General features: G+C 40.7%; 2 protein-coding genes across 6 annotated transcripts; one reads left to right on the top strand and one right to left on the bottom strand.

The window, feature by feature from the left end:
• The first annotated feature begins 462 nt into the window (after window positions 1-462).
• ttc36 (tetratricopeptide repeat domain 36) lies at window positions 463-5808 on the top strand. Of its 5 annotated transcripts, XM_034700496.1 has the most exons (6): window positions 463-724; window positions 1292-1414; window positions 1571-1723; window positions 3928-4044; window positions 4278-4466; window positions 5471-5808. In XM_034700496.1, exons 4-6 carry the CDS (start codon window positions 3939-3941, stop codon window positions 5737-5739), a joined length of 564 nt encoding a protein of 187 aa, XP_034556387.1. In that variant the 5' UTR covers window positions 463-724; window positions 1292-1414; window positions 1571-1723; window positions 3928-3938; the 3' UTR covers window positions 5740-5808. The 5 variants fall into 5 exon arrangements, with proteins under 5 accessions (XP_034556387.1, XP_034556388.1, XP_034556386.1 ...); XM_034700497.1 differs by lacking the exon at window positions 463-724 and having other exon boundaries at window positions 1282-1414; XM_034700495.1 differs by lacking the exons at window positions 463-724; window positions 1292-1414; window positions 1571-1723 and adding an exon at window positions 2057-2122.
• On the bottom strand, window positions 5801-12496 carry LOC117824970 (F-box only protein 40). The gene is made up of 3 exons (XM_034700494.1): window positions 12471-12496; window positions 10266-12125; window positions 5801-6783 (listed from the first exon to the last, which is right to left on the bottom strand). Exons 1-3 carry the CDS (start codon window positions 12471-12473, stop codon window positions 6601-6603), a joined length of 2046 nt encoding a protein of 681 aa, XP_034556385.1. The 5' UTR covers window positions 12474-12496; the 3' UTR covers window positions 5801-6600.
• Window positions 12497-17776: the final 5280 nt, after the last annotated feature.

Raw genomic sequence — 17776 nt, 5'->3', positions numbered from 1 at the left:
GAGGCTGCAGTCCTTGTCGCAGGGGTCGCCGGTTCAATTCCCAACCGGTTGACTATTTCCTGCATGTCCTCCCCCACTCTCTACTCCCCATATTTCCTGTCTCTCTTCAGCTGTCCTATGGAATAAAAGGCAAACAGTGCCTCCCGAAAAAGAAAATTAATTCTACTACTTTTGACTTTTTGTAATGAAGTGGTTTCACACCATGTTCCTTTTTTTTCCAGGGTAAAAGATGACAAGAAAATCCACCAGAGAGGAGAGCGATGCTGCCTCTGCAAGCTTTGAGGAAGGCCTCATCTGCCAGCCACCTAGCTTTTTGTCAGACACCCTGGTCCTCCCATGCAAAGGCTGCTGCCCCACTCAAAGGAATGTTATATTCCAAATCATAAACTAATGTATAAAAGAAAATAAACCTTTTTCTGAGACTAACTTTTCCAACATTTAATTGTTCTTTAATACAGTGCCGTATTTCAAACTGAGGCAGATCCAGATGGACAAAAGAAACTACTTTCAAAATGTGACAGTATGCTGTTTAAATCTGTGGAACCAAACTTTTGTTCTAAAATGAAAGCAACGTCTCTTAGAAATCCTTCATCACGGTATGAGATGTGAGCAGTCTTTTCAAAGAGTGTTTCATTTGAGTAATCTTTTGATTCTGCAGCTATTAAGACATCTGGTGTTTCAGAGTCCAAGCATTGATCAGAGAAAATGTTCACCGTACAAAGCAGTAAGTAAAGTGAAATTTAACATTTCTTTATCCTTTCTGTTACCTAGAAAAATGTGTGTGTGACTTGTTTGCAGTTTGTTTATGGTGCATCTTTAAAAAAAACACTATAATCCTCCCTAAAGAAAAATGTGTTTACTGCTTACTGTTTAAGCATTATGTTTGAGGCCTTAAATTTGTATTTGACTGCCAGATTTTAATTTCACTGTACATAAAGACATACTAAATGATGAAGTCACATAATAGCATATTAAATGCCTGTATAGAGGCTCAATGCAAAATGTCTGCAGTCAGCAATCCAATGCAATAGAGGATTAACAGCCCACAATTATTTCAACCTCTTAATCACTGCTTCTCTCCTTGTAGCATGTAAATGCAAATAACATCTAACTGACAAAATAAGCAGCACCACTGCACCAGCGGCTAGAAAGCAAGAGAACACAGCGTACTGTAACTATGTTGACAACTCAGCGTGTTCCATACTGTGCAAGACGACTGATACAGAAACTACCACAGAACCAAACTTTATCACACTGCGTACATTTAATGGAATATGTGTCCTACCTCCAGGTCAGTACATCTCATAACACCGGATCTGAGCCGTACGTCTGGATGGAATACAGAAACACAACATTGTTTTAAACTCTGCTGAAGGCAATGAAAATTCAGTACAGTTTATTATACCTGGTGATGGTGAGTACATGAGTTTTAGTCTGCAGCAGAAGTACAACAGCACACTTTTATTGCCTGGCTAGTGTCTGGTATCTGTCAGCATTATTCTGAGAGACTGCAATAAATGATACTCTTTGGGCTTACAAAGTAATGGCTCTATATATATTTTTTTTTTAGGAAGTCAGCAGTATTTGAACCCTGCAGCTGATTATCAGGCCAAAACTGACAACTTACCTCCACACTGTAGGCTGACAGAGTGCTTCCAGCCATTTTCCTCAGGCTGCTGTCCTGGACTGAAGAGTCTTCTCCAGTTTAAATGTCTACAAACAGGTGGGGAGGAAATTTTAAATCTGTCCCTTGAGTATAAAACAGCTTAACAACATTGGCAAGAACTCAGAAGCAAGTAAAACATCTGCATTTCAAATTCTGCTTGAGTAAGAGTGTTGCAAATTCTTATTGTAGAGTGGAAAGTACAATTAAGCCACAGACGTTAACAGCCCTTTTTAGTGTTAACTTGGATATCACCATTGACTGTATAGAGACTGGACATCATGGCGTCATTTCAGCCCATTGTGAGATATGAAGTTAGAAGACCCCCTCCATAGGTGCTGACATATTGCACTGGTGGTGCCAAGGCATGCACAGAACCTGACCTTACTGCTAGAGCCACAGGACTGACGTCACATCCTTCCCGCAGACCAATGCACACATTTATCAAAGATCCCTCAGGTGGACAGTCCATGTTAGAACAGTTCCTTGAGTTGATTTGAAGCGGACACTAGTGGTTATGGAAAGTTAAATGAGTCTTGTGTTAGGGACTCCCATTTGCCAACAAACTGTCAATCAAATGTCTTTTTAAAACTAGTTTCTGAAACTAAACTTCTTCCAAACATTAACACTGGGACACAAATCAGCACGTTACAATCCAATAATATTAATCAATCAATCAATCAAGCTTTATTTATATAGCACCTTTCATACAAATCAAATGCAACCCAAAGTGCTTTACAGCGATTGAAAAACAAGTAAGAAGCAGAAATAAAACAATGACAAGACATATTAGGAGAAGATAATAATAAAAATAACAATAATAATAAAAATTTAAAATAATATGAATAACATCAAATAAAATAGAGACTAATTCACACCAAAAAATAAAAAAAGTGTAATTAAAATAAGTTAAAGCATCAAAATTAAGAATAAAAATAATAAAAATAAATAGATTTAAAAGGGTAAGGATAAGAGTTGAAAAATATATACTAAGGCTAAAAATATCAATACGACTGAGTGGATAAATAAAAATCAAGTAAATGAATGAATGAATACATACAAATAAAATAAGATAACAGTTAAAATTACTTAAATAATAAAGCAACATTTAAATCAATATTATAGTAAAAGGTAGGTAATACAACTGTTAAAGCCTACAAAAAAGCCAGACTGAATAAATATGTTTTCAGTTTACATTTAAAAGTCTCAATATCTAGTCTCTAATAGTGACAGAGGCCATGTTTGAATAAATGTTTGACCATGTTCTGTTAACATGGTGGAGGCGGGTTCATGGCCTTCACTGCAGCAAGTAAGCAGAGGGAGTTTTAAATCTTTTGGCCTCACAGTCAGTGAACACTTATGGTATCTATTTTAATATACTATCTGTGGTTACCACCGGTGGTCTGCCAAACAAAAGGTAGTCTACAAACATTTTAAAGCCAACACTAAAGGTGGTTAAGCTGCTTTGAGAAGGAACTAACATGACACTTGTTTCATGTTAAAAGTGCTGCTTATTAGACAAACATTTAAAAAACAAACCCACCCGAAAGCATGGGAATATCCATACAACCAAATATCTATGTTTTGACTCCAGTGATGTGGAAGTGCAGGTAAGTTCAGTTTAGCTTCAGCTCATTTAAAATCCAACATGCTGAACAATCTGTTTCAGCCTTTTAAATAAAGTGGTGCAAAAGTCAGTGCTGCCACAAGTGGCCAGGAGCAGTAACAGCACAGAGGTTGTTTTATTGCGTTCTACTGACCTCTGTGACCTACAGTAAAACATGTTTGTAATGTCACACTTTTATCCACCTCTTTGGTCAACTGAGAACTACTTTAGGGTTTCTGTCCATGTTTTCATCCAAATGTAATACTAGCAGAGTATTTAAGACAAGCTACATTTATCTTATTGTTACTAATACCATGTTCTGACAGTTTGATGAAAAACTTTCTTGCTACTTTGCCCTCTGCAGAAACCATCAGCTACAGCCCCTCTGAAGGGTTTTTCACTCTCTTATTTTGCCATTACAAGCCCAACTCTGCCGTGTGTTGTTGGCCTACTTATCCATGGCCTGCATTTTTGAGTTAACCAAACACAGATGTGTTCAAACCCGGCGAAATCTCAAAGTCCAGCCCTGCTTCCACCCCCTGCTTTGATTGGCTGGTGGAAATGGCAGAAGTTAGGGGAGGAAGAATTCTCCACCCTGCTGCAAAATAGGTGTCATGACTTTCCCCTTTTTTGCCTTTTTTCTCTGCTTTCTTCACAGACACCGGTAACATGGCCTCAGCACATGATAGAGCTGTACTTCAAGCTATATTCAACCCCACCACTCCCTTTGGAGACATCCCTGGCCTGAACCAAGAGGAGGAATTAATTGATGATGGTGAGTGTGAGGCTCTGACTTGATACGTCTCTGCATATCATGTCACAGCGTTTTATGTTTATCATTTCACAGCATATTGAATTTATTTGAACGTATTCCATCCCTGGACCAGAATAAAAACATGACATTTTAATCCGAGTTGAGTTCTTGGTGACGTTTCTGTGTTTTGCTTGCCGCGGTACCTGTCAATTGAGTATGAGTGCTTTTTCAACCTGTTTATCTCCCCCTTCCAGACACTGGCTTTGACACAGAGTTGCTGAAGCAAGTGAAAGAGTTGGAGATGCAGGGTGTCACGGCAGCAGAGGCTGGGGATTTGCAAGCTGCACTTCAACTGTTCAGCCAGGCAATCCAGATCTTGCCTCGGAGAGCCTCAGCCTATAACAACCGGGCTCAGGCCCTGCGGCTGCAGGGGAACACAGCAGGTACATGCCACAAATTCAATAATAACCCTTTCCAGATGAGCACAGTGTGCCGACACATCACACTGCCGAGTCTGAGGCCAGCGTGACACCATATCAGAGCTTTGTCTATCTAATTCACTTTGTCAGCAGTGCTACAATACAGGCTCTGCAGCAGCCCTATGTTCAGCAGTTTAACCTGCTGTCTGTCACATGCATGTCAGGGAGGTGTACACTGAAGGCACAGAATTACTATCTTTCTCCAGTCAGAATAATCTACCAAGGGTTACAGGGTTTATTTAAACAACCCCACTGATAGTTTTTGATTTGAATTCAGTGTAGTGATATGAATATGACAGATGCAGCAGGTCGTCAGTACTGTGTTCTTTACTGGCTGGGTTTTTAGACCTCATTGGCTCGAGTGAATCGCTGCTGTTTTGCTTTTTTCACACTCTCTCCCAGGAGACGATTCTGTCAATCACACCGTACTCAATACTGTAACATCTTTTCAACCCGTGCTGTCTGTTTCTAAAATTGGTGTTGCTATCTATAGGCTGTGCTTTTTCAATTTGTCTGTAACCTGATGCCTGTTATTGTTGTTCAGGCTGCAAAACAAGAACCCTCTGAATGTTTCCCAACAAAACGCCTACGCAGGGATTTCAAAATGATATGCAGACATTGTGTAAAGATGGAGCAGAGGCTAAAATATTGTTGTATTATAGAGCAGCATAATAATAAAATAACACGGTGGTACTGTATTGATATTGAAATGTTCTTGTTTACCACCTCAGAATAGTTCAAGATTGCTCATACGCTGGAGGGTTATTGAAAAATATCAGACTATTGGGTACATTTATATAACTTAATATGAATTTTACATTTTCACGACCATAAATCCAGTTTTACTCGCCTGCATACTTGTTAGAAAAGTCCTTCACAGCACTTTTAGTCGTATTAATTTGAGTTCATACTGCAGTCGACTGACTTTAAGCCCTCACAGAGCTCTCCTTCTCCTTCTCTACCCTCAGGGGCGCTGGAGGACCTGAACCAGGCCATCTCTCTGAGCAGCACCGCTGGACGAACTGCCTGCCAGGCGCTGGTGCAAAGAGGCCTTTTACGGAGATTAACGTGCCAGAATGATGAAGCCAGAGCAGATTTTGAGAAAGCAGCTGCACTTGGAAGTGAATTTGCTCGACAGCAAGCCGTGGCTCTTAATCCGTACTCTGCCCTGTGCAACAAAATGCTGTCAGAGGTCATCAACAAACTACGCAACCCTGAAGTGTCTGAGATGCAGTAGTTAATGAAGGCAGTTTGTACTTTAAACCTTTTCTCTGTGAGATCAATAAAGCAACTTTTTTTTAGATTTGACATTTTTTATTCCTCTGTTTGTGACGCTGTAAAATAGAGTTAACATAAAGGCAGTGACACACATTCATGACAGTCTTCTTATCTAACCTTAAAGAAGACTAAAATATAGCAATATAGTATCAAGAGTTTGCAAAACATCACACATTTACTTGTTAACTATGACATGTAGTTGAATAATCTTCATGATTCAAATACCAGATTTGTTTTAGTTCTTCATAAAGGTGCTGCACTTCCACTTTCCCCCCACTAGATGTCAGTCTTGCCATTTTGAAAGCAGTCAACAAGAGCAGACTTGCACTAATGCTTTGCACCATAACAATGAAACATGATGAAACAAACAACACTCGTCAGCTCAGTGTGGCAAACAAAAGCAGCTAGTCTGATAAAACACAATATGAGGACCCGTCTCACACACTGTTTCATTAAATTAGAGGATTTAGTGTCCTCGCAGTGATTGTTTAAGTTTCATCTTTCCTCAATAAACAAAGCATAAACAAAACCGTCCTAAAGCATTCCTCCCACTCAGGCATTTCAAGGAGGTTAAATAAATCACATTAAAATCCTCTGAGGCTGTAGTTGATGCCAAAGTTAATCTGTCACTTGCAGAAACCATCTCAGAGTCTGGCTGCAGCACACAGTTTCCCCTTCAGAGTCTGTACACCAGCTGAAATAACAGGCCCTTTATCCTCAGTACAGTTCTGTGGGTGCATACATCTCACATCTGAGTGCTTCTTAACATGGCATTGCTGGTGTTGTTGTCTGCCCGCTGAGCTCTGAGACCGCATGAGCATTATCTTTTATTCTTCCCTGCTGTATACTTGTCCGTGACCTCTCCCAGGCAGGCTAAAGCCACTGGCTCGGTGTGCTCCTCTCTCTGGTAGAAGGAGCAGCTTTTCAGGTGCTCTGACATGGAAGGAGTGTCTCTGAAGCACCATCTGTCCACAGAGGAGAACAGAGAGCTGAACTCCCAAACCTGTAAAACACAGACACATGAGGTGAGGCAGGTGTAGGAGGCTACTGTCATATTTGTAAAATGTAAAGCAGCCGTGACCGTGAGTTTGAATTTCTTTTTTACGTCTACAGAATTTAGATCGCAGGGTATTTATATCACGTCGGAGACAACAATAATAGAAATGTTGCCCTTCAAATGCCCAGCTGTTACCCGCACAGCCTTATCAGCACCTTGTTACCATGAATGATCGCAGATCTGACTTATTATGGTAGCACTGGGTTTTCTGGCAGCGAGACCTCAGGCCATTCCACATGTCTGATATCATCTGCACACTCCCTGTCCCATGATCAGTGCAGTGCACAGATAGTCAGAGTAAAAATACACATGTGTGCATTGCATTCTCATTTCATTCTCCCCAGGAAAGAGGTCATGTTGTCCAGCCTTGTGCAGCTTTGATTGTTTGTTTGTAGGTCAGCAAGATATGTGATATAACTTTTGGCAGAGAACTAAACAGCAGAGAAGAAATGTGATGAGTTTGCTTTAATATAGAATATGGGAATATATCCCACGATTAGGTGAGGTCCAGGAGTTGCAATCAAAGTTAAATGAGATGTGCAACAACCTCCCTGAAGACACTCTACAAAGGCACTGAGAGGTTGTTTTTTTTAACTGATTTGAAATAGTGTCCCACTTTCAACTACTGATGCATCTTCATTTCCTATAATAAAATTAGATTGTGATTGGTTGTTCTGTTTGCTGAATTTGGTGCCTGTGTTTGGGTTGGATTTTGCATGAAAAAGCTGAGTCATATACAGTGGTGGACAAAGTACACAGCTTCATTACTTAAGTCAAAGTATAGATCCTTCTCTTCACCTTCAAATCCATACACAACCTCGCCCCTCCATATCTCTCTGACCTCCTCCATACTGCCACACCCGTCCGCACCCTCAGATCCTCCTCCTCCATCCACCTCACTGTCCCCCCTGCTCGCCTTGTTACCATGGGGAGCAGCTCTGGAACTCTCTCCCACCTGACCTCCGCAACACTGACTCACTCCCACATTTTAAATCCAAACTCAAAACCCATCTGTTTAAAACTGGCTAATTCCATCTGACCACAACTCCTCTGTCCATTCACTTAAAACGTTTTAAATTGTGTTTTATTTACTGTTTGCTATTTAAACTCTGTTTGTTTTTAATGTTGTAAGGTGACCTTGAGTGCCAAGAAAGGCGCCTATAAATAAAATGCATTATTATTATTATAATTTTTATCCTCCATGTCAAATATTACTCCAATACAAGTGAAAGTTGTTCAGTAAAATTATTACTTGAGTTAAATTCCTGGAGTACTTGCTTTCAAAAATACTGAAGTACTCAAAGTACTTCTTAAAAAAATCTCAAAACATTGTATTTTCACAAAACATAAATGCAGTCAAGAATACATAGGAGTACATTCACTTACATTATGTTTATTTTAGAAACCATTACTTGAAATCTCTAAGAACTATACCATGGAATAAAAACAGCAGCTAAGCTAAAAACACAATTTACTGTCTTAGGGATCAGATTTAAGAAAAGAGAAGGAAATTCATGAGCTGACTTCAAAGCAAAAGTAGTGAGTAACTAGAGAACTGATAGAAATGTAGTGGAGTAAAAAGTACAGTGTTGTCTTCAGAATGTAGTGGAGTACTGTACTTAAGTAAATTTACTCTGTTACTGTCCACCACTGCTGAAGACACTCTGCAAAGGCACTGAGGTTTTTTCTTTTTCTACTAATTTAAAATAGTGTCCCACTTTAAACTACTGATGCCTCTTAATTTCCTGCATAATAAAATTAGATTATCAACCACATGATTTTTAATGATTTTTAATTTAGTGCCTGTGTTCTGGTCAGACTTTGCATGAAAAAGCAGAGTCATATCTGGAAATCACCCTCAAGTGGCCGGTAATGTTTGGCACTGAGATTAAGTGAGTACGCTTAAAGAGCTTCCATTTAATTAAGCTTCAGATAATATTTGCTTTTGACATACTGTTTTGTACTCATGGACAATAGTGCAGCAAGATTAGCAGAAACACATGCTTTTTATTTTGAAGTTTTAGACCAAGAAACTCTACAGCCGGGCCTTGATTGACCAAAAAGCCAAATGGTGCATGCACAGGATTTAATGTTTATACCAGCGTGTGAATGCTTCACCATTAGGACCAAAGAGTTCAAGCACATCAGGTAAGTCTCTTCACCTTTTGCAAGCTGAGGAAGTTGAGTCATTGTTGCCTGACAGCTGATTATTTTACACAGCTGCAAAATCAATCAATACATGACGTCTTGACTCTGCATCCTGCAAAGAAAAGCTGTTGGAGGCCTACAAATGTGTATTCATTCATTTGCTTCTACAACATATGCACGCTTTGGCAAGAGCCATTCGGTATCCTAATCATCCAACAGTATCTCCTGACAAGTCCTCTAAGTGTTTTTGATGATGTGTCCTGTCTATAATGTACTACAGCAGCATCATTTATATTAAGGCCATTGCATTGATCATGAGCGTGAACATGTGCAAAATTCAGCCTCACAGCATTAAATATTTAGACAGGCTTCAGATAACATCCCCAAACAAGGCAGCTGGGGTTGTCTGTAAGGCTCAGAAACATTTGCCGACTTGGCGTCCCCTGTAGCCGTGAGGTCTAAGCCATAGAGTCCACAGCTTAGTTCAGAGGTCCGATGTAAACCCAGTACCCCTTGCTATCCAGCTGCTGCATGTGACTCACTGCTCAGTATTTTTCAGGAATCTCTGACAGTGAGTTTCCAAATAAGGAGATAAAACATGTCAGTAAGCACCTCTTAGAATGCAGGAGCTTTCAGCAATGCGTAAGTTAATTTCAGTTTGGATCAAGATGCAGTTTGTTTTGTTTGATGATGATTGCTCATCCTTGGCAGGGGGTTTTCTTCCTATAGAGCTGCCTCTGATTATGTATTTTTTTGGAGCTTAAAATGTAGACTCAATTCAGATAATGATTGCCAAGCTCTACTGTGCAGTTACCCACACCACTGTTCTCACTTTAACGACAGCAGAGAGAGAACATGGTTTTCTTTTTCCAAACACTTGCTCAGTGTCTGACCCGATATGCAGCTGCTCTTCAATAAGGACACCGAAAAACAGCAAATCTCCTGTGGCTGCTTCGGCAGGAACCTATTAACTGTTGCCAACATGGTTGTGATTCAGTTTGTAATATTGAGAGGACTATGGAGAGGCTGAGTGTGTTAACAATGCAGCAGCTGTCAGGCGGTGTGAATGACTGATTTTCTGATGGCAGGTAACAGAAGAGTGCCAGATACTAGAATTCAACTATTACACAAGTTTGGTGTTCACTTTCCCTTAAATGTGCACATGGCTGTGAGATAAAGGAATATACTAAAGATCAGCTTTTCTCTGCAGATTTATCAGGATTAGTACAATCATGACAGATTAATTGAGCAATTAATCCAAAATAAATAAGGATACTTGCTTTCTCTCGACATCTCCAGGAGCTACCCCCATGGGAGTATGTCTTTTTCTTCCATTTCAGGGAAACCATCCCTCTCTCCTGCAACAGTGTGGCACACACCTCCCTCATCAGACGGGAGACCTTGGACAGCTGAAATAATGTAAAACTGTCGAGGTAAGCAGCAATGTGCTGCAGGATCTCCAGGGGCAGGCTGCTCAAGGGATCCCGATTATGTTCAGCGTTTCTCTGAGGGCTGAAGGTTTTACCTCCTTTGCAGAGGAATGAAGGGGCATCAGGCTGGAGGACAAAGGTGCTGACATCTTGACAGAATTTGATTGTTGCTGGGTGACCTGCAGGGTGAAACCTGGCCTGAGTGAAAGTGCAGCCGAGGTATGCTAAAGGGCAACGTTGTTGGAACCAGCCGCTGAGAGAGGCCTGTATGTCAGAGTGCACATTCTTGAAATGAGAGCGGTATTCATCCCGGCGAAAGAAGTGGCCACACATGTAGCTGAAGGCTGAACTTGTCTTGTTGTGGCGCCTGGTGACAGATTCTGCTTCCACGTGTACATAAAGACCGGGAGGTTTGTCTGCGATGACATCAGCGAGTGAGGCGTCTGTTTGGAACGGAGCAGAATCGAAGCTGTAAGTTTGTGTTCCAACGTCGATATAATGACCATCGACCGACGAGCCCTCTGAGATTAAATGTCCCTTCAGTTCCTTTTCCAATGAGCAGAGGAGTGTGGTGTTAACCTCGTCACACTTTGGTAGATCCTCTTCTGATACACCCAGATCTGCAGTGTCAACGCTCTGGTGCGTGGTCTTGGTCTTCCATGAGGGATCTTTGATGCAGCAGCGTTTTGCTCGATAGCTGGTAGGAACGTTAAACGTGCGGACAGTTTCAACCTTGATTGGCTCCAGCTTCCCATAAACAAAATCCTTCTCTCTCGGAGTGCAAGCAGGTAGTTGGCCAAAGTTAATCAGCATCGCCCCGTTGTGAACCAGATACATGTTGTATTCGGCAACGTTGACCTCCTTTCCTAGCCTCTCAAGAACCCCGTCCTGCCATGGAGCGAGGCCAGTTGCACCATCCATGCTTTGAGCAGTCTTCTCTTGGCTCACATGTGGCTCTCTTATCTCTGCCCGACAGTTTGATGATTCTCCCTGCCCCTTTTCTTTTTCCTCTCTCTTGTTCAGGTTTTTGACCGTTTGCTTGCACCCCTCCTTCTCCTTATTGAACATTTTCTCCCAGGTGTTGTAGCTCTGAATATTTTCTACATTTCTACACATTGCCAGAGCATCTCTCTCCTCTTGGCTCTGTTCTTTGTCCTCCATCTGTGTGCATCCATTTCCTGTAACCTCACTACAAACTGGAGAGCATGCTGCTTCTTCTTCTGCTGCAGGACTGTCAACCACATCAGAAATATCTTGTACCATCAACTCGGGGAAAATGTTCTTCATTTTGATGGATCGAAACAGCAGCTCTTGGTCCCTGAGAGCCATAGAAACATCAAGGTTCACCTCAGTTTGAAGGCTTTCTGACACATTTCTGTAGAAGGTCAGATCAGTTTCTGATACAGGCCAACGGTTCCACTCTTGCGAGCAGCAGACCACGCTGGCAGGACACACCTCCAGGTGTTTGGCCTGCTTGTGGCGCAGCATGCTGAGAGGACAGCCGTAAGAAACATTAAGGCAGGAGACTGTCTCATTTGGACAGAGGAGCTGGTGCTCCTCTTGTTTGCACATGTGGAAGGTGGCGCCGCAGTTTTTACGACACTTGATGATCATGCATGAGAAGGAAACGTGCACGGGGAACTGACAGTGGATGTTGAAACACTTGTCACAATGCTCATGACGGCCCGCAGGCACCGCTCTGTTCTTCACCTTGAAAGAGAAATAACACAACACAGGAGGTAATAGCAATTAGCAACTTCTTCTTCCACATCTAAAGTGTGACTAGTTAAAAGCTCAAACACTGTGAGGCTGTTAAGGGGGAAGCCTTAGAACAGGTGACTGACAGAACTCTTTTTCAGTGAGTGATGCAAGTGAAAAGAGGGCAGTTTTTTTTCTGATCTTACACGTGCACAGGATAACATCAGTAAAAAGATAGGAGGTATCACTTTGTCCACAGGGGGCGCCAAAACCAACACTAACAAAAAGTTCCTCACAGTAGCTTTAAAATACAAATCTAAAGTGCTAATGTTTAAAAATGAAAATGAATGCACTTACCATTGTGACTGATCATCTGAGGAGAGCTGTTGAAATGTTCACAAGTTAGAGTTTAAAAAAGGACATTTGTAAGAAAGCTTTGAACCTATTTTAACTTTAAGATAAAACTAAAGAGATGCTGAGGTCTGTTTATGCAAACAGACTTTAAATGCACCATTAAAAAGAGTTAGCTTTGTGTTGAATAATAAATACCACAACATGCAATACATAAGCAAAGTAAATACCTTATTTAAGACACAAGAAGTCTCTGTTTTGCTACACTCAAGCTGACCCAATGCAGTAATAACAGAAACATTTCTCACCCTTTGTTCCTCTGTGCCTGTCACCTTGTGCTCGCTGGCACCTCAAAATAACCTCTGCACTGTGTCTGGAAATTATAAATGGACACAACAGAGGGGCAGACAGGCCAGTGGGACGGGGCCCTATTGTCACACAACCATTAAGAGGCGAGGTCAAGTTACAGCCCCCACCGCTGCTTCACTGTGAGAGGCTGGTGATAATAGCCGCTAATCCAAGTTCTCAACACTTCAACCTCTGTGTGTTCAAAAACATCAGTGTCTTCACATACACAGAAGAACCTCCTCTCTGCTGTAAAGCCTTTATGTTACTCTGACAGTTTTAGACTGTGTGTGTTTACATTTAATCACAATTAAACAACATTGGAATATTCCAAATGAGATGATAATGTACAAACTCAGGGGCAATCAAGGAGAGTTTAAAAAGATCTGGGGTGATTTTTTATCATTCTTGGAGACAGAATCAGTCAAGCCTACTTGTCATTGCTCTGGGTGGCCTTCTTATGAAATTGTGATCAATTGAGCAGAATAATGTACTTTCACTCTCTGCATCTGAGTGTCTTGCTGATTTTTTGTAATCTTGTTTACTGTTTTTTGACTATCTCCATTATCTCAGCTGGCTCCCAGAAATGTCATTTATGTTGTTATAATTAATTCTTATTTAAGCACTCACTTATTAATTATCCCAAAAGGTCTTATGAACTGTAATGAATCAGGCACTCTTGTTAAAGGAACCAAGGACCGGACCTGAACAGGGTGGGTTGGGGGAGGGTGGTGGTGGTGGTGGGTGGTGGGTGGGTCTGTATTTTTCTACATTCATTTTGACTCCACCCTCTGTTAAAAGCAAAACCCAATAAAAAGATTGTTAAAAAAAACCAAAAAAACAACAACATTGGAATATTCTGTATAAATGATCATGTGCTTTTTAGAGCATCTTTTGAATACTGATGTTTTCTCCCATCACTGTTTTTGTTTTTGTAGATTATAACTTAATGATGGAGGTGTTTCTTTAATCAAAAATTACACTATATTATGCTTTAATATGCTTATTTGTCCTAACACATGTCCTCCACTAGATGTCAGTCACACACTTTGAGAAACTGGAGCACCTTTCCTCCAGCAGTGTTTTCCTCCTGTCAGATACAGTTCATGTCATGGATTAGTTAAATTCTTCGGGGTAACAATGGAGGATCAAAAAGTTATCTTTTCATGATGTTATGAAAGTGTCACTTTTAACTCAGGTTATCTAAAGTCATCTCAAGCCTGTGCCGCTGATTATGTCCCAGAGTGAGCAGCAGAATTGTTGAGGCGGTTTTTTAGGACCCGTGTGAGATTATTTAATGGGACTGTGCTGGAGGGAAACTTAATCTTCATCAAGTGATGTTTTGATTAAACACAGAGACTGATGAATCCCAACACCTTGTATTATTCAAGGAGACGGCTCAGGAAGCTGCCTGTTTTAAGTAAATCAGCCATGGTGTCATAACACAAAACTCTGCTGCTCCATAACAGCCATTACTGGATTGTGCGCATACAGTAGCTCATTAGAATCTGACTCCTGAAATGTGAAACTGATACAACATCACATGATTGATATAGAGAGCTTCACACCTGTCCTGCTGGGGAGTTTGTCATTCATGCCAGCTCTCTCAGTCATTTTCTAAAACATTGTGTTGTGGAGCATAATGGGCATTGATCCAGTCTAACTAGCTTTAACTAATTACAGTCATTCACATTAAGGCAGGCTGAATTACCATCCCGTTCACTCCCCCATGTCACCCTGAAAACACTCCCCGACACCCACTTCCCACCCCGTGCAAAATCTGCTCTATCCAAAATCTGCATCTGGGAGTCTTCATGCACTTTTTTTTCTTTTTTCTTTTGTTCACCTGGCACCGATTACAATGAGCAGCTTATCAGAGGCAGCTGCTTCACTCTCTATAGGAGCTGCAATCAGCATACATTTCATCAAGAGAATCAGAGAGAGAGAAACAGAGAGGAAAGGAGTGAGAGAATCAGAGAGAAAGACTTTGTCATAAGAAATACTCTCTGTATCAGTGTCTTGCAACTATAGAAGAGCAGCCAGACAAAAGAGTTGTATTGTTGAGGAGGTTACATAAACCAAATACAGTTTCAAAAGAACTGTAAAGCAGGTGGAAGAAGAAAAGATGAATTGATTGTTTTTTAAACGGCTACAATAATTAACACTCAAAGTTGATTGTGTTTTATTTGCAGTGATCTTCTACTTAAGTAAAGATGGCAGAAACATTTAAAGCTGCAGCAGATATTATGTCATGGTCATTTTGGTTAAGAGAACATGTTTTGACCATCATACTCTATGTCAGTGACAAGATTAATTGAGATGTTTCTTTAATTAAACGTGTGTCTGATCTCTACCTGTGAGCACCTGCCATTGTACTTTTTAACCCTTAAAGCTGGGGTTGGTAATCAGATTTAGATACACTTTTTGTTATACTGGTTAAAATGATCTTTATGTCCTGATGGCAATCAATACATAATGTGTTCTTAAAAAAGAGCGAAGAAAAGCTGCTATCTACAGCTGGAGTAAACCTGGGAAAACACCAACCAATCAGCGTTTTTTGGGTGCCAAAATTTTAAACCAATCAAATCCCGTCCTGCCGTTCTGCCCGCCTCCTGCGCGTACATTTCCCCGGCGTGCACTCTGAGTCCCTGTTCCCTGCCTCTGCTTCCCCTGACTCTATTTACTTCCCCTCTCGCTCGACCTCAGGCCTGTCCCCTCTGACCCGATGAGATGCTTTGCTCAGGACTGTAGTCCGGATCAGAGTCTAAAAAGCTCTAACCACGGGGCTCTGACAAGCAGAAGAATGAATGACATTTACTATGTCCTACAGAAATGTATATGTATTGTAGCGTCTGTCCGGACGCTGTAGGGATGACGAGCCGATTCGTGAACACGTTGATCTTTAATAACCGGTCACATTCTCTACACCTCTCCTGATGCCTTCACTGACTGTCAACACTGTAGGAATTAAGAACATCTACACTGAACACGTTTAACAAATAGGAGAGTTGTTACAGTTTTATATGTGTTATAACTTTTCTCCTGATATTGTGTCACTGGTACAACTGGATAATGCTAGAATGACAGTTGTGAGTACTAACAGCAGCCATGTTTGTCTGTGTTTTTAACTTTCACTATGATAATGTTTTGTTGAGGACCGGTTTTGAATCAGTCACGATCATATGGTCGCAAATGGGGGGCTTCGTTTTGGAGGAGCTCTGGGGGAGGAGGGGAGGGGTTAGACGGAGTCCTGAGGAAATGCTACATTCAAATTCATGCTAGTTTTCCGAGACTGCCAACCCCAGCTTTAAAGACCTAGACCATTTTTGGGGGCGCCAGACTCTCCTGTATTTATCTTGTTTTTCTAACCTATTGAACCACTCAGCATCAAGTGCCATACATCATTTTATTCAGGAGAACTGTATCTTTCACTTTGCTGCATTTAAAGTAACAGTTTTACTTTTTTACTTTAGTTTTGTCTGATAATGGATGAAAATACTAAAGTTTTTAAAAAATTGTCTGGAAATTTAGGACATTTTTTACTGTGAACTCAGACAACACATCAGGAAATGTTGTTTTGTTTTGTTAGAAAGTTGTACTTAGGTGTCTTAGACTTCCAAATAATTTTTTGTCACTATCAAACCTTTACTGAGCAAGTTTAGACAGGAAGGTCTAGTCTGAATGAGACTACCAATCAGGGTTAGCTTCCATGGGGGTGGCCAATCACAGTGATTCTGTAAAAAAATGCATCATATGAATTCTATGTGGCTTGTGTAGCATCTCTCTCTCTCTCTCTCTCTCTCATCTGTACACACCACTGCATGTATATTAATACAGCCAACTATTCAGCATTAATCACCATTTTCAAAGAGGTTTTGACCAATCAGAATTAAGTATTTAACCCAGCTGGGTAATGATTCTGCTTAATGCTTCCTGAAAACCTGCAATTATGTGCTTTTGGAATGTATTCACTGACTTGTTGTTGGTGATACGTCTTCAGTAGACTTCAATTCCATGAACCGGCTGGTAGCTTGATTTGATAGTTAAGAGTTCAGTTCAGGTTATCAGCATCATTAGACCAGAAGGCAGAACCTGAAGACACAGTGGAGTTGAACACAATGGGTCAGTCACACAGACTTGCCAGCATCTTCAATTAACAGCTGTAGGACTTGCAGAATTTCTTACCACCTAAGCTAGCTCCCTTTAGCAGCTAGCAGCATGTGTGGCATTGCTACTGTTTTTTTTTTTGTTTTTGTAAGGATTAGATAAATGTGTTGTTGACAGTAAAAGGTGATTTTAGTCACTTCTGCACCATTCCTCAAACTGTTGATTAAAAACCAAGATCTGTCTGCAAAGCTAGTCAGCTGGTGTTGTCTCAAATTTTAAGGTTCTTCTTAATTTGCTTAAGTGGTTGTAAATGCTGTAATTATGTGTGACAGGACAATAATAAAGTACAGACAGTACTCTTTGAAACTGAACTACCGGTGTAGGCTTGGTGATAACTGTTTCATCCGGAGGAATCAGAAAGTCTTACTTCTTCTTCTTTACTTATTAAAAACATTCCTCCAAAAGAGAGCTCTCTAAATCTACGGAGTAACAAGATGTTTAAAAGAACATCGAAGTCTAATATATTAAAACGGTTCTAAAGGCTCAGCTTGAGCTCTTATGCAACCCAGCAGCTCAAAATGGGTATAATTACAGCTTGTCCATTTTCTGTAGCGCAGATTTGAGCAATTCAGAGGCTATGGGTTAATGATTCATGCAGCACCATATCATTTAACTCTAATTCAATGTTCTGAAATGTGACTGGACAGCTGTAGATGGCAGACAAAAAATTGATTAATATTCAAGGCATTAAAAGCTGTCAGCAGTCAGCAGAACTAATGAAAGCATCACCAGCTTCAAATCTTATATTGAAGGTTTGCCTGCTTCTATCAACACACCAAGCAGGGTGCATCCTTATATGG

Source organism: Notolabrus celidotus, chromosome 14 (assembly GCF_009762535.1).
Source record: "Notolabrus celidotus isolate fNotCel1 chromosome 14, fNotCel1.pri, whole genome shotgun sequence".
Classification (NCBI taxonomy): domain Eukaryota; kingdom Metazoa; phylum Chordata; class Actinopteri; order Labriformes; family Labridae; genus Notolabrus; species Notolabrus celidotus.
The sequence above is the reverse complement of the archived record's forward strand: the minus strand, read 5'-3'. Positions and strand labels throughout refer to the sequence as shown.

Coding starts and splice junctions, on each gene's coding strand:
- ttc36 (XM_034700495.1), top strand. CDS start 2,095: ATGCACACATTTATCAAAGATCCCTCAG. Junction 2,123..3,927: donor ATTTATCAAAGATCCCTCAG/GTGGACAGTCCA, acceptor CTTTCTTCACAG/ACACCGGTAACATGGCCTCA. Junction 4,467..5,470: donor GCTGCAGGGGAACACAGCAG/GTACATGCCACA, acceptor CTCTACCCTCAG/GGGCGCTGGAGGACCTGAAC.
- LOC117824970 (XM_034700494.1), bottom strand. Junction 6,784..10,265: donor CCTGGAGATGTCGAGAGAAA/GCAAGTATCCTT, acceptor TGTGTTTTACAG/GTTTGGGAGTTCAGCTCTCT.